Raw genomic sequence first — 16,871 nt, forward strand, 5'->3', positions numbered from 1 at the left:
AACCCACAATTGGGGGTAGATTTCCAGAAGTTTGCTGAAAGTGTGCTGAGAAGAGGTAGAATTAAAAAATATATTGAATAACAGTATGAAATGGCTGATTCAGACTTGGGGATTTTTTCCCCTCTGCAGCTTTGATGGTCTGCAGCTTTTGAGCAGTACGGGGCTTGTGTTTTCCAAGTCTTCTGTGGGTATTAACTAAGTCATGTACCGTTGCAGGAGCTGAACGGAGCTTACCCATTCTGGCATCTCACCGCCGCTGCAGCCTCCCTGGCTTGTGATGATAATAGAAGCAGTTGGCTTGGGTGGGGTTTTCCCCCTTGTTCCCTACCCCTTTACTGGTTTAGATGACTTGGCTTACAAAAGGCTCGTCCATGCTGGTGCTCCAATGACTGCTGCAAAAGTGGTAACTGAAGGAAAACAGCAGTGCAGATCAGTGCACAGAGTTTTAAGTTTGGAATTTCCTACAGGAAATATCTTTCTTTTTAATTTGTTTTCAAGTGTTTACATCTGTCAGCAGCTAAGTGTCAACAGATCTGGGTCTGGGCCAGGGAAAGGTGTTCAGGGGTTTTGTTTTAAAAAGGTAAAATGCTTCTCTCCTCCAAGCATTCCCTGGGAAGCACAATCTGTACTGCCAGACGTGCCAAGAGAACTGGGTTTCCTGGGCGATCTGCCGTGGTCTCTACCCAGCGTGTAATGTTGGACAAATCCCTTTACTTTACAGAACCTTTGTCTCTCCATAAAATGACTTACCTTTTTCAGCCTTGAAAAGATTAGTTTATTTTTTTGGAAAGGTACTCGGCTCTGTGCAACTGACAGATGAGATCTTGTCTGGATATGAAGTCTCATGCTGTGAATTATAAACGCTTTCTCCTTCTCAATCCTGAATATTTGACAAAGTGGGTGTGAAGTGCCTTGGGCAAACTTCAGCACAAGCACTGGTGGGCTTTGACATCTAGAACATCTGAGGAAGGGAGGGAAATCGGTGCATTGGTACACAAAGAGAGAATATCACTTTCACCAAAAAAAAGAAAAAAACACTTCAAAACCTCCGTTCTCTTCATAGAAGAATCAACAAACATTGCTTTTCTGCCTCATTCCTTCAAAAACCAATGAAAAGGTGTCCTCCTCTGCTGAAGAGTATAATTTAGGGATATTTTGTTGGTCTTTCTTTTAATTAATTCTCTATTTTAAACTGTTACTCGAGGAGAAATTGAGAACTAGCCTATGAAACATTTCTCTAACCAAGACAGAACTTGGTTCTGTTTATTGCACTGAAAGTATGCACATCTTGATCATGTTAGCAAGGATTTCTCTTGTAGGGTGGGGATTTTCTTGGCAAGATGAGCGCCACAGAGGCAGCCAGATAATCTCTTCATTTCTCATTACCAGATGCTGCAAAAACAGAGAATTTGTGCATGTGCTACGGCTGATGGGGAAAACTCCCAAGCTGAGTCCTGAACCTTTCTCTGTGCACCTGCATTCCTGCAGCCTTTCATTTCTGTCCACTGCTTCATCTGTTGCGATGCCTTTCCCGCTCTGTCTGATGCTCATACAGACTTTTTACTGCCTTGCTTGACCAGCTTGCAGCAAACTACCGTTTAATGGCATGAAAACTGTTGTATAAAATGTTCTTCGGATAAGACGAGTAAGCATGCAAGAGCTTTAGCTGGGTATGGTAGAAAAGCGGTGGCAGTGGTCAGGTGGGGTTAAAAATGGAGACACAGTGGTGAAGGGCGAGGGTTTCCCTCTTGCCTAAGCTTCCTTTCCAGTTAGTAGGAATGTTTTCAGTATAAACCTTAGAACAGCCATCGGACTATTTAAAGCAGTTGTGTGGTGAAGATGTGTAGCTGTGATGTGCCCAGCTTAAACCTTGGGCTTTGTTTTGTAGTGTCTGGTAGTGGCCAGCTGCGGGGGCTAAGCCAGTGTCAGCTCTTTGGAGCCTGTTTAGGCTCTCGTCTGCATGATTCTTGTTTTCAGCTTTGTTCAGCTGTTCTTATCTGGTTTGGTTTTCTGTTTGTTTGTTTGTTTTGATTTGATTTAATTTGGTTTGGGGTTGGTTTTTTTGCTGGAGTTCTGGAAGGTGACCCAGTTAAACTTGCTCTTGTTTGATATTTGCCATTTCTACCCACTGTGGCTGCTTGTTTTTGATGCAAGTATTCAGTCCGATCGTGGATGCAGAAGTGAGGGAGGAAACAAAGTCAAATGAATGCAAAGAGCTATCTGAGTGTTTGATGCACGCACTTTTGTTGCAGAAATGCCTAGCTGCGTTTGTTTCTTTGCTGGTAGGTTAGGGTTTGCAAGCAGATATATTAGAAACTGGGGAAATCCCAGTTAACGAAACAGCTAAAGATAGGTTAGAAAGTAAGAGCTGTGAGGAGACAGCAGCAGTTAAGTGGTTTTTTTGGCAGTCCCTCAACAGGAAGGGGATTCACTTGAATGTTTCCGTCCTTTCATTTATTTTATTTTTTTTAAAAGGAGAGGAAATACCCTCTTTTGCACAGGCTGGCAAAACTGCCTTGATTTTTTTTTTTCTTTCCTCTTTCTTTTTCCTCCCAGACACACTTAGCTTAAAGGATTCTTCCTCACACACCTGCTACCACAATCATAAATTATTTTAGGATTAGACGATTGGAAATTGAGGGCATGTCTCTGCAGAAGGGAGTGAAGAAGAAATTTTGTATTTTGATTGCTCTGTGCTGATGGAGATCCTGGGGCACAGGCCAAACTGGAGATCTTGATTTCTCTGCATATTCTTTTTTGCAGCTGCAGTATTCTTTCCAACTCTTATCAGTACTTTCAAGCTAAGCACAGGGGTTTTGATTTGCTGCTGCTTCACCATTGGATGCAGTTGCCTGTGTTGCTGCTTTTGATGTTGAACATTCCAAAGCTTTTTGGAGGACTTAAGATTTTTCGGTGGTGGTTTTGTCTTACCAGCAAGCCAAGTTTGCCAAGCTACCTCAGAAAACAGTGAGGAATTGGGAGATGCTGTATTCTCACAGTTGTCTATATTCAGCTTTTGTGTGTGCTAGAGGTAGGCATTGATTTTAAGATTTCAAACCTTTTGCAGTTTTCAGTAGATTTTCTTCCTCTGCTTTTGGAAGTTCAGATTGAGATCAGAGTCCTCTGGGTTCAAATAGGGAATGCGTGTGACTGCATATTAGGTCTGTTCTGTTGAATTAGATACATGTCCTTGATTCTAGCCTTTCTTTGGGACAGTCTTTTTTTTTTTTTTTTTTTTTTTTTTTTTTTTGCCTATGTTGTCTCTTGGAGAATTAAATCCAGCAAAGGATTGTACTTTAATACCCCATAAAACCAAAGGTGACTTATTCCAGCCGGAGATCAATATTTATATTATTACCCCAGAGGAGAATTTGCACCTTGTCAAAGCTGAAGAAATCTGGCATCTCCCTGCCAGCGCCTTCGTTTCTTTCTTAATCTCCGACACTCTTTTAGTACTTGTTAATTCATGCTCTCCTCGCTATATTATACTCTGGTATGTGTGCAGGCTGCTGAATTCAGGTTTTTGTAGTGAAGCTGTACTTTTTTCATGAGCTTGTGGTATAGTGTGTGGGTGGAATTGGAAAGGGAAACAATTAATTTTGGACTGAGCTTTAATACTTGACATTCTGCTTCCATCTGATAAGCAATATGAGTGGGATATCTTCAAGGAACATGAATCAATTTAAGTCCATGCACAAGAGAGATGGGAACAGTTGTGCCCAAGTAAATTTCCACTCCTCTGGAGGGCATTTGTAAGATGTGCCTTCTAAGGAGGCAGCTGGCATGTTGCACGAGAATGAAGAAATAGGGGAGTGGAAATAACCTGGAGGAGGACTTCTGTCTTAAATCAGTGTGAGGGGAAACCTGATAGGCAAGTACAGATTTTATTTTTGATTATTTTTTTTATTATTATTTTTTGGACATAAGATTATAGCACAGAATTGACAAAGCTTTGGCAGTAGCAATCTGCTGGTTTGTTCTGTTTTCTGCCCAAAGAATGGTGTGTGTCCCCCTTTTTTTTAATTTAACATCAGATAATATCTTGAAAGACTTAGCATTTGAGAATGTTTTTACCATTTTAATATAACAGCTGGTCAAAAGGAACATGTAAATAAGCAGCATACTCTTTTCTAAAAAGTTAATTTAATTTTAATGATGTCAGCAACAGACAGAGATTTGTATGTGACTATCCTGAACCTGACCGTTGAGTGTTACCCAGCCATGTGTTGTTACGTATGGGGTAAATGAGATACCCTACTACCACAGGGTTCACATTCTAGACCTTGGCAAGATTTTGCTAGCCTCCTAAACCTTGTTCACATCAAGGCACTAAGCTGTAGGTCAGGATGGTGGGGATTTATTTCCAACATTGTCGTATCACTCTCTGGAAGATTCAGCAAAAGGGTGGGAGGGCACAGAGCAACAGCTCTCCTTTTTCCTTTCCCTGCTGGAAAATAGATGTATCAAAACTTATTTTTGGCAGGAATACACAGATTCCATTCACTTTTAATACCAGGGAGGGAACAGCTTGAAATTTCTTGTTGTAGTCCACCAATGTTGAAAGTTAATTAAAAATAAAGAACTTTTGTTTGATTCATTTTTCTTTTGAATTTAAAATGGCTTCAGTGTAGTAGTCTGTATTAATTTCAACTTTATCATAGCAATGTACCTTTTCTTACCTAAAGCTTTTGGCTAGCTGTACTGCAGTGAACTTACGTTCTTCTGAACTTCATAGCCATAGGATGCTCTCTAGGTTATCTATTTGGCTCCGTTTGGTTATTAAAAGAAGGTGCCTGTGAAACACTCCAGGTTATTCTGCTGCAGCTTGCAAGAACATAAGTAAAATACAGATTCCTCTTCAGGGTAGCGGAACATGCCGTTTCTTGGGGTTGTTTTTGCTGCCACTTCCTCATCCCCATCGTATTCCTGTGAAAGTTCACTTTTCCCAGCAGCCTTAAACCTTTTTGTTACTTAAGCCTTTCCAGGCTGAGCTGAGACAACTATTTTGTACTATGAGTGGTGCAAAGGATATTGTGGCTTTAATGTTAATCAAAGTGCCTTTTTTGTGGAGAGAGAAGACTATCATGCATATTAGATTCAAGTTGCCAAGTAATAGTTGTCTGTACTTCAGCAATAGGTGTGTTTGCTGGTGTTTAATTAAGTACAGGAACCGTTGATGTGGTATGCTTCAGTTTAATAATCCAACTTTGAATAAGCTTAATATATTTTTAGTTTATAGCTAAGGGGTGAAATTGAGCAGCATCTTTTTAGAATAAATAAATAATTTTAAAAGCCCTTTCAGCTGCTTATTCCCTTCTCTGTATTAATACTCCCTCTCTTCCCTTCCTGCTCTGGAGTTTTACCACCCTTGTGAATAATGAATGAGCTGGAGGATTAAACTGTGTTTCTCCAAAGTGGACTCCCCTGTCTGTGTAAAACAGCTAACCTAGTTTCAGTTCTGTGCAGTGCTAAGAGATTTTTGCTTCTAATGGAAATAGTGGCTTTTATAATCCTTTGGCATTCCACGTGACTCCTCTGTAGCACGTGTGACCCTTATTTGCTGCTAAGCAAGTTTCAGCCAGCTGCAACTCTTGCAAATCCATTTCATTCATTAATAGATCTTAAAGGTCAGTGTGGATTCCTTCATGCATGGGAGAAGCTATCAATATTTTACTACCTTCTCTTATGATTGATGACAGGAGCGCATCTACCTTTTGTGTCCTGATCAGTGGCTTTATAGGCTTCAGCCAGCTCATTTCTGAGTCTTGTTTCTTGAATGCAACTTTGCAGCTGCCCGTTCCTATTAGCTGGTAGGAGCAGTACAGCCTGGTTTGAACTGCAGACTAGCAGGCACATGCTTACTTCTGTATTGCAAGTTCTCCGAGGCAGCCTTTTCTGAAAAGGGGAGGAAGGAAGAGAGAGGTCTTATTTCTGTTGAAAAGGCATGGTTGTGCCAGAGTTGGTTACTAAAGGGTAAATAGCCTTATTTTTCCATTTCTTTGGAATTGCTTGTGTGAATTCTAGCCCTCAAGATCCCTTCAGTGTGTATTCCTCCAGTGCTGCTGTGATCACTAAACTCCCCTAAAGAAACATGGATTCTCTGCCTGCAGAACTTGACTGGCAGGAGTGGGCACTGCCTATATCTCAACAGGTCTTGTTTCCATCCTGGAAAAACTCTTTTGAGGGAGAAAGAATAACTTCATTTCTGTGCTTCTTCAGTCCTTGCTGCTTGCGGTAGGACTGCAGAAAATACTGACAAGGGCTTCTGCTACTTGGTGAGTAAGGGAAGGGCATTCAGGAACTACACAGAGATCTGGCTGTCTTGCTGCATACATCAGCAAGCAAGTATATAACTTTTTAAATTTAATTTACTGTTAGATTGTCTGTCTTTAAAATCTAAAAGGCAAATTACTGCTTGGGCTCAGGGTTTTTTTCTGTGATTGGTGCATCTTTAGTTACCCAAATATTCAGAGTACTTTTTCATGTTTTGTAGTTGCTTTCAGGCCTGCAGGTTTAAACAAAATACTGTCTGCACCCTAGCCAGTATTTAAAATACTGAAAAATTGGCTGGCTTTTTTACCAGGGACTTTTTAGTCACTTGAAGGGCAGCTATGCTCTTGTGGTTCATTGATGATGAATTCAGAATTCATTTTTATGTGGAACAAATATGGAAATGATGTGGTTTGTTATTGCTCTTACCTGTAGGTACATCTGTAGTAATGTCGGAAGTGCTGACGTCTTGATAAGGGGATAGAGGCATTTTGACGTACTCATTTTGCTGATACTTTGTTCGTACAAATGTGTTCATTTAAAAACATGATCAGAATTTTTGTTTGCATAATGCTAGACTTTCCGTCTTTCTGTCCATTGTTGTGAACTTGTTGCTTTTGATCTTTGCTTTATAACTATCTTAACTCTTAAAAAGAGAGATTTTATTTGTGCTTTTGGACAAAACCTGCAGGATGTTTCACTGAACTCTCTTATGCAACTTCTCTTTGCAGCCTGAGATTTCTTAATGCCTCTGCCAACAAACTGGAAATGCTTCCTCCAGCCACTCTTTCTGAAGAAACCCATAGTATCTTGCAGGAGCTCTATTTGACCAATAACAACCTCACAGATAAATGCGTACCCTTGTTAACAGGCCATCCTCACCTGAAAATCTTGCACATGGCTTACAATCGTCTACAGAGCTTCCCTGCGAGGTAAGTAACTGGTTTCACTGCCTCTGGCCCACCGGTGGGTGGGCATCATGAAACATTCTCACAGTGAGAACTAAATTGCACAGAAATGTGGTGGCACAGGCTGTATTTTGAATGTAGTGATACTGCAGTGGGTGGATTCACCTGCTATGCCCTTTGCACCTTGCTACCCTCTCTTGGGTTACACAAGACAAGTGAGTGCTACGTGTTAGTTGGTGTGTTTTGATTGCACTTGAAACTCTTTTCAACTGGACTAATTCAGCACGACCGCAGTATGCTTTTGAAGTCAAGCAAGGAGGTCTTCTGTTTTCCCTGGCTTAGTCACTTTGCTTACACCTGGTGTGCTTCTCCTCACAAGAGATTTGTGAGCATAGCAGTCTGGAAATGTCCTCTGGAAGTGGACTAAACTCCACTAGGGAAAAATCCTCTTACTCCAGAAGGAGATTCTGCCTTGGCAGCAATTTCTGTACTTTCAGTTCACTCTGTTTTAATCAGAAATCTTTCAAGTGTAAGATGTGCCGTAAAGCTGATGGGGTACAACCTTGGAAAAGAGATGCCAATAAATAAAGGAAGAGACATCTCTGTCCTTGTGTGATGTTCTGAGCAGCTGGGCTTCAGCGGCAAGGGGGAGGGAGGGAGATGAATTTAGGGGGAAGGGCTGAGTGGGATGCTAGAAGGTGGAGGGGAAAATTTGGGATGAAGTGAGAAACTAGGGTTGAAAGAAAGGGGAAGAAAGGAGGAAAAAGAGTGAGAGTGAGCTGGTGAGCAGGGGCAATGTAAGCAAAATAAATCATTTGAAAGGTAGCATTAACAAAACATTGACAGAAGCAGCACACATTTTGTTCCACCACTGTGTTACTGTCTGATGTGAGGAGAGGTGACAGGCACTGCTGTGAACAAGGATCAAAGTCCACGTCTTTATTTTCTTAAAATAATGAAAACCACTGCTCTTATCACCACTGCAAAATAAAATATGCATGTCTTTTAAAAGAAGAATTCTCAAACTCTTGTTTTCGTAGCAAAATGGCCAAGCTGGAAGAGTTGGAGGAAATTGATATTAGTGGGAACAAACTGAAAGCCATTCCAACAACCATCATGAACTGCAGACGTATGCATACTGTAATTGCTCACTCCAACTGCATCGAAGTCTTTCCAGAAGTCATGCAGCTTTCTGAAATAAAGGTAAGGAATGAATGTGCTTTGGAAGAAGCAAGTATAATGCAACTTTACCAATTCTATTCTCCCCTCAGGTCTCTCATTGCTACAGGATTTTATATTCTCAGAAATTACGGAGATCTGACAGCTTCTTTCTCCTCTGAGGTCATATGCAAAATATTCACCCCGTGCTGCCTCAGAGTGGAATGGAAGAGCAGCCTCAAAATCTGATTTTTACACTCACCTTCACTAGATCCTATCTTCTCTGCCAAATAAGTGTTAATTGTCTTCCTGTGATGGTCTGTTATGATAGGACTTAAATATTTGGCAAGAGCTATGTGTAATTAACTTTTGCTGCCTTGGCAATTGGTTGATTGTGTAGGAATGGACTTTGTTTAGAGCACGTGTTAAAAACCGCTGAAGCTGCAAAATAGGATAGGCCTTGGGGACAGAGATAAATTCCAGGAGCACAGGATTTGAGTATTTAGGCAAGCTACTTTAATTTTCCTAATTGCAGTCATATTTTGCACAACCGGAGGAATGCTTAATCCATCTCTTGTATGTGTTTCGAGAAGTAATTCTGTACTTTTCCTGACACTTCTTTTTGTGGGACGCATTCTTAGCTTGACCACGCTGAAGAGCACTACTGCTTACCTTTTGTGAATCCGAGTTCCTGCTTCTCGCCTGGCTGTAGTGCAGAATATTTCACACTGCGTGCCGTTTCCGCTGGCCAGAGCTGGGAGACAGTTAACTTGCAGCATACAAATCTTGTGATACAGCAGAAAATCTGTCGTTCTCCGAGGCTGAGAACTGATTACCTATTCATGGACTCAAAACAACTTAAGTGTCCTTCGGGTGCTCTGTAAAGTCAAAAGGCTAAGTTCCCAGACTGCCATGTGTGCCTCAGTGTCTGGGGTCAGGCAAAGCAGCAGGAGCAATAATTCTGTTGGACAGTGAGTACATGTAAAGATGAGCTTTGTGGTTTTAGCCAGGAAATCTCAAACAAACTTGTGGGTTTTTGATTACTCCTCCCTCTTTGGAACAATGGCCAGAGGAAGCGGAGGGCCATTTAGAATCAATCAGAAGCAAAAACTTTTTTCTGAGAGGAAGAATTGGGGTGGGGGAGCGAGGCTCTGTGCAGTAAACATTTCTTTAAAAATATGAGGGTGGTGTTAACCCAAAAAAAAATTGAGGATAATGTAAACAGGCTGATAGGGAACAAACAGCTTTTTCCTTCTGTTCGTGCGTTTTGGGGAAAGCAGAATGTTTTATAAAAGCGTCAGTATTTAAAGTGCTACTCTGCCACAACGCTTAGCAGAAAAAACGCTCTTGGAAGACCTGGCAGTTTCTTCCTGCTGGTTCCCTACAGTTACTTAGTTCTCTTTAGCAGAAGAAAGAGTCACAGACGTCACTAACTGTTTTGGGACTGCAGGGATAGCAGTGCCTGACTTCATCTAAGAGGGCACAGTGCTCTGGGACTCCACCTTTGTGGAAAGAAAATGCCTAGTCAGTACTCAAGCCTAGTCTTGACTTACGTGAGATGAGTTCATGTAGTTGCCAGATGGGAAGGTGCCTTGTTGGGCATAGGGGTTCTTCTGGCCTCTTGGTGATTTCTCTAGGTCAGGATTGGTGTTTGTCAGTTTGGAGGCCAAGCTTGTGGTGCCGGCCTGTAGCCGTTACTTAGCTTAACCAGAGCTCCTTCTTGGGTACATGAGAGCATTCAAAATATGCCACACTAAGTTCAGAGTCTATTGCTTAAGTGTGGATTTGATCATTTGGTGAAATGAGCTTGCTTGTAGCAAAGCACAAAGTTGTATAGTCTCATGTCATCTCTGTGATTATATCATACTTGATGGTTAATTTTAACTGAAGAGGCATTCAAACACTCTAAACTTCTTGGGAAACTCTGTTACCTGAGGTAATGGCTGTTTTGTATTAAATTAGCCTGAGAGGCTGACGTGTTTTTGGAGTCAGTGATACTGGATCAGTTAGTAGCAGCAGTTACTATGCTGTCTGAAATAATTTCAGAAGGAAAGCTGGTATAAATAATGACGATTCTATGCTTGCAGTAACTCCAGGATTTCCAGACACAAGGTCACTTTAGTGGTACAATTGTCTCTAAGCCTTTTTTACACACTACTGTCAAGGCTACAGAAGTTATGTGTTGTCCCCTGCATTAAAGAGCCTGGTGGATGTCTCTGAGATATCCTGTACATTTTTTAGGGTTATTACTGTATTGTATGACAGTTACTTATACTGTCAGCGTTAGGTTTAGCTGTGCACACTGAAATGTCTTCTGCGAGTGGTCAAACAGCTGGAAGCACACACACCCGAGTCAATGCCCCAGCAGAGTCTTCCTTACAGCCATTGTTTGACTTCAATTTCCTTGCCTTACAAAATAAAAAAGGGCACTTTTTAAATTGTTATCCAGCATCCTGGTGTTCTTTCGCAGTCAAACAGTTGAGTAGTCCTTACTGCTTGAACAGAGTTCAGCGACCCAGGCTTGCTTTTCCCACCTGGGATCTGGCTTTACTTTATCATGCAGTTTTTGATGACTGATGAATTGCTTCTCTTTTGTGGTTGTCTTGCTGGACTGCTGCGGTGAGGGTGATACGGAGATTTCTTGTCGCGGTTTTTGGTCAAGCTTGTCTTTCACAGGAGCATTACCTTGAGATCCGAAGAAAGTGAAGATCTAGTAGCAGTAGCATCTTAAAGACAAAGCTCTCAATCTTTGGTAGTTTTTCTCCTAGTTAAATAGGTTAGTACTGGTATGGCCACCTTCAGTTGCAACTGGAGAGATCTCAAGTCCCTTCCAGCCTTGAATGAAACAGTTACAAAGCTGTAAATGCAGTGTAAGCAAATGCTGAATATTAAACCCTGCCTTTCAGCTGGCCTGTCCAGTGCAAAATCCTGTGTGCAATTGCAGGAGTTGTTCTTCTGGTGCTGCATGGGTGGGGCTAAACCAGCTTGCATTTAAATAATGCATGAGGAAACTGGGATCAGTTAGGAAATATGCTTGCCTGTGGAGTAGAATAAGGACTAATTTAACATAGATATGCAGAAAGTCCCTCTTAGCCTATTCTTCAAACAGTACAAATAAAATCTAGGAAATCCTAACCTGATAAATAAACTATCTTCACTAGTGCCTAGGGGCGAAGGGATCTGCTGTAGCGTGTTGCTACCTTTGACTTATTGGGCATTTAATGAGAACAATGAAATTACTTTGCCGATTTTTGTACTTGTTATTCCAGCATGCTCTTCCATCAAATTTGGAATGGCATTGGGGTGTTGAACACAGCAAGGCCTGCTGGCAGCTTCTTTAATCTGCAAAGTAATTACTGGCTCTTTGGAAGCAGCAAGGAGTTGCGCAGAGGAAAATAGCTGGCTGGAATAACTGTTCTGTTAAGCTGTCTACTACTTTGTTTGCGTGACAGATTTAAACTCTGATTTCCTTATCAGGCTTAGATAACGTCAGCAGTTTGTTCTTCATAGATAATAAGGCCTCCATATTAGACAAGCTCAGGAGTCAAGATTTGAGTTGGAAATTCATTATTTCCATTGCGTGTATTTAATAAAGTTTCAGGAGATTTTTCTTTTCCAGATTTGACTAGGTTATCTTATGCCTTCTTCCAGCTCAGGACCCAATTTCTTTGAATATACCTACAGAAATGAAAGTGTCTCTCTTGTATCAATGGAAATTATGTAATGGTCAAAATGTGCAGCTAGGAAAAACCTCCCCCGACCCCTTTCAGCTTTCTGTTTTATTAAAGTTTTTGAAGTCTTTCTCTTTTTGCACATTGAAAGTAGAAAATGATCTTTCTCCAAGATGTTCATAGTTCTTCTATACTTTTAAATACCAGCCTGGTTTGTCATCTCCAGATTTTTTTGTGTGCAATTTTTGGTGCATGCCACACCGATGGCCCTGTAATAGGGTTTGGAGAGTTGTTTTTGTTCCAAAATGCCATATTTTTCATTGTGTATTGACTTTTATCTGGATATGCGGCTTTAAACAACGTCTGTTTGGGGATTTTTGTCTTTCTAGTGCACTTGTTCTAGCTAATTTGTGCTAAGCTGGTGGATAGCCAGCAAGTTTCTCTGCTGCTTTCTGTCATATTTTTTCTGAAATATTTAAACTTTAATTTTTTTCACTCATTTTATTGACTTCATATTTAAATATTAATTCATCTAAGATGACACGAATTAAAACCATGTTTAAAACTGCTCCAATATTTTTTTCCTTTCCCTCTCTACTACTCCTCCACATGCATTCATAACCCTGCTTATTTTAATATCCCTCAGTAAATACTGAATTCCTGAGAGCCTGCTCATACTCGTGCTGGTTTAAATTGACTTTGGAGGAGGGACTGCTATGCCAGTGGCTTAGAAGCCCCAAATGTATTAATATTCATTTCCTTTATCTATTAAAAGACTGGTTTCATCAGTAACATCTTTTCTTAAATACTTGAAAATACACTGACCATCTTTGTCTCTGTGAAGAGCAGGCAAAACTTACTAGTTTTATAACAAGATGACACCTGGCCAGAGATGGAAATGGAGGGAACATATTTCTAGGTGTCCCAGACATCTGGTAAGATGGCTGAATGCCATATGCATTTCCTTTGTAAGAACCACTTACTTAAATGAATGGTCTTAGGTCTCGGTTGCAGCCTTTTTTGTTCATGAAACATGCATTACTACATTTAATCAAAATTTGTATGATCTTGATGACAGCTGAATTCTCTTGCTTATTTGGCTGCCTTCCTTTTGCAGTGCGTGGACCTAAGCTGCAATGAACTGAGTGAAGTCACATTGCCTGAAAACTTGCCTCCAAAACTACAAGAGCTGGACCTGACTGGAAATCCCAGATTAGCCTTGGATCACAAAACCCTAGAGCTGCTGAAGTAAGTTACCTTATGGAGCGGGGAGGGGGCAGAACGACTCCTGTGACTAGGATGTGACAAAACCACAATACACAGGAGTGTAAACCTCTTTCAAGGAGTAGGGCTCCCTGTTGTCAGTGGGTCGGAAAGTAACGGGTTATGTAGATAGGTCAAATTCATGCTTCGTTAAAGAGGGTGACTTTACCCACTTCAGTGCAGCTGCTTTCAGCTGTAACTTCTGAAGGGGTCTGCTAGTCTGATAACCACTGTTGGGCTAGTTTGATCTTCATTTTACTTCTGACATTAGATTCAACCAAAATACTTAGTTCATTCCACCGTTGAGATGCCAGTAGCTGCTTACTATATTTTTTTGCATTCATGTGCTTGGGTTTGTGTTTGCTATTGTGCTGCTTTTTACCTCTTCACATACTATTTCTTGTTACCCTTCATACCTCTCTGCTTTTGTCCTAGAAATTTTTTTTTTTTTTTTTTTCATATTTAAACCTCTCCTGAAGACTCACATCTCCCACTCTCCTTGCAGCAAAGCTAATTCCCTTGCTTTGGGTCCCTCTGTTTCCTTCCTGTCTACCTGTTTGTTTCCTACCCTGGGACTTAAGTGTCATCTGTAACTGAAATAAGTTTCTTTGATCCCTGAATATTGAATGATTCCAAGAAGGGTTGATTTGCTTTTTAAGGATTGAGCAGTTTCTTTGTGTTGTTTGCTTTTAAATGGTTAAGATCAGACACTGGAGTAGTAAACCTCATCTGTTGTGCAAGCAAGGGAAACTTAGAGTGTGAGTTTGCTTTTAGCTTGAATCAGTGGATTTTATAAAATTTAAATGGAAATTTGAATAATGATGAGTTTTCACAGATAAAAACAAGAGTCCATGTTCTGCAGCAGAGAGCAAAAATAAAAAAGGGACATTCCTCTATTTTAAGAGCTGCTTTATTGTATATAGGAAACCTTCCTGAAGAAGTAGTGTGTAACGTTGCTCTGGTTCATAGGGAGAAAAAAAATAAATATATATATATATATTACAAAGCTAATTGAATTGTGTCGAAACCTAAAGTGAAAGATCAGCTGTTCTTGTTTATAACCCAGCAGACAAGATGGGCAAGCCAAACTCTTGCCACTGTAGTATTCAGGCATCATGCCCTATAGCAGTATTCTACAAATTTAAGTCCTAAGTGGTAGAAGAGTAGTGTAGCTCAGTTACATGCCATATTTTCACTGGCATATGCATTGTCCTTAATTCACAGAAAACTTTTTTTCCTCTTGTGCATGTGTTTTGTTTGGCTGGTTTTTTAATGAAACTATTCTTAAGACCTCGGGTCTGTTCTCTGTCCTAATATTCATTAGCCGCAGTGAGGTGTTTCAGGCCCCTAGAGGGGCTTCTTAGTGTCTGTACTGATACACTACACTGACTTCTACAGTATATTGCTATAATTGTCTGTGAGGAAGGAGGTGCTCCTTTTACATGTTTTGTTGTGGCAGGCACAAAAATACTTGTGCACTTGGTACTTTTTATATCTTCCTTCTGCGTGTGAAAGGCAGCTCTCCATCTGTGCCCTGGCAGGATTCAAGCAGGCAGTAGGTTAATATGTATTCTCAGTGGTGCTGAGGAGAAGAGTCCTGTCATACATGCTTGCTTTTTTAATATGTATGGAGATCTTAAAAGAGGCTTCCATGCTTAGGAGGGTGTTGCCAAGTGATTTATTGGATGTAAGAATTTTCAGTAGTAATTAAAATGAAAAAGAAAAAAAAAAAGATGCTGCTACTCTGATTTTTAGGAAGGAGCATCTAGTTCAATTGTAACAGTCATTTTAAATTAGGGGGACAATAAACTATGCTGTCTGAAAGCCTTAGCCCATATTCCCTGCATAGGATGTGCTGCTGGATATCATTCCTTTCTGGGCACATGGTCTCTTTGTAGGGGTGCCACAGAGGAAGCTGGAAGCAATGCATTGAGGTAGCTTTTTTCATCACTGCTGGGAAGCCTTGAGACAACTCTGGGTCCTTGACCTGCCCAGGAACCAGGTGTTGGTCAACCCAGTTAAAAAAGAAACAAACAGAAAAACCTTTTTGATCCAAGTTCCTCTACCCCGGAGGATAAGTACCTTGTATGAGAAGTCTGCAAAGAAAGTGTGTTTGCTCGTGTGTGTAGTGTTTTGCAGGTGCAGACAGAATTAAAATCTCTGCTACTTTAGAAGAGATCCAGGTTTCCAGTTTGATTTGGGGTCAGATAATCTTGTCTAATGCTCATGGCGAGATGTTTGCCTCCTGTTTGTCACACAGAGGGCTGCAAAACCAAGGGCTTAAAACACCAGTGGTTCTAATGTTATTTATGTAATTTGTTTGCTTTTAATCTGCCCTCTCTGATGCACATCCTGACTATTAGCATAAAAAGAAATCGAACTGGATGTGACAGTACTTCAGGTTATTTGAGGAAGGCTGTGCAATGCTGAAAAGACTTTTCTGTGCGTTCAGGTCAGGTGGGGGTTTGGACAGAGAAAAATGAATGCTCAGAGTGAACAGTTAGACCTTTCTGCTTGTGTCCTTTTGTGATTCATTTGGTTCATGAAAGGTTCGGGTGCCTTTGAAGTGTCTGCAGCGTGTGGGGAGCTCGCTTTCCCTGCCTTTGGAAGAGAGCAGTAGGGAGCAGGCGGGAGGTCATCTCTCCCCAGCAAAGCAGGGCTGTGAAGAGAAGGGTATAAACAGAGAGGGCTGGGCCCTTTTTAAGTCTTTACTACGCTGCGTGAGAGATTTGAAATTCAGGCTAAAGGCTATGTTGGTAGTAAATTGGAGGGTAGAGGATCAAGGGCCTAAGTAAAAATTGGACTGCACAACTGGGGAAGGCAGAAGGGCTGTGCCTGCTGTTGGGACCGCAGGCTGGCTCTTGCAGGTTGGTGCAGGACCAGGACGGAGTGAATTTCTGTTTTGTGGGCATTTTCATAGAAGGCTGTTACTACATGTTGCTGTTCCTAAAGAATTTCTTTTCCTTTTTTTTTTTTTTTTTTTTTTTTTTTTTTTTTTTTTTGCATTTAGGGGGATGGTTTGGGTCATACAGGAGGTTTCATTTGGGTACAATGAAAAGAGCCCAGAGACTTGTTGTTAAAATGGATGGGAGAGATGTGTAAGTTAGACAATTACTCCCCTGTACTGGATTTCATCAAGCTAGTGACAAATTTGCCTTGTATTCTTACTGGGCCAGGTTTGAAACAAATAGCTCAGGGGTGAGGGCAGGGAAAAAAAAGCCAGCTAAGCAAAACAGTGCAGCTGACACCCTCATAGAAGCTCAGTTATTTACTGCTTTTTTGTTCTTTGTGTACAGACACATGAAAGTAACCCCTTCGGATGTCCTGCTTCATTTTCTTCTATTAAATGCATTACTCGGAACTGGGAGGGGGAAAGAAGTGTTATCTTCATATTTTAAGCTGGATCATGTCAGCACTTCAATCCATTGCATCTTTCCCCTTTCCCTTCTCCTTGCAGCAATATCCGTTGCTTCAAGATCGACCAGCCCTCGGCGGGTGATGCTTCAGGAGCACCAGCGGTGTGGAGTCATGGTTACACAGAAGCGTCGGGCGTTAAGAACAAGTATGACCTGGCGTGGTTTTTATTATACGAGCATCCTAG

At 41.1% G+C, this 16,871-nt stretch overlaps 1 protein-coding gene across 1 annotated transcript in view; it reads left to right on the forward strand.

The window, feature by feature from the left end:
• Positions 1 to 16,871, forward strand: part of PHLPP1 (PH domain and leucine rich repeat protein phosphatase 1) — a 138,812-nt gene that overhangs the window by 114,391 nt on the left and 7,550 nt on the right. Inside the window, exons 11-14 of the mRNA XM_069808959.1 lie at positions 7,002 to 7,202; positions 8,219 to 8,381; positions 13,125 to 13,255; positions 16,728 to 16,832. Of these exons, the coding sequence (XP_069665060.1) occupies positions 7,002 to 7,202; positions 8,219 to 8,381; positions 13,125 to 13,255; positions 16,728 to 16,832 (600 nt within the window). The remainder of the gene's footprint in view (positions 1 to 7,001; positions 7,203 to 8,218; positions 8,382 to 13,124; positions 13,256 to 16,727; positions 16,833 to 16,871) is intronic.

Source organism: Haliaeetus albicilla, chromosome 21 (genome assembly GCF_947461875.1).
Source record: "Haliaeetus albicilla chromosome 21, bHalAlb1.1, whole genome shotgun sequence".
Lineage (NCBI taxonomy): Eukaryota > Metazoa > Chordata > Aves > Accipitriformes > Accipitridae > Haliaeetus > Haliaeetus albicilla.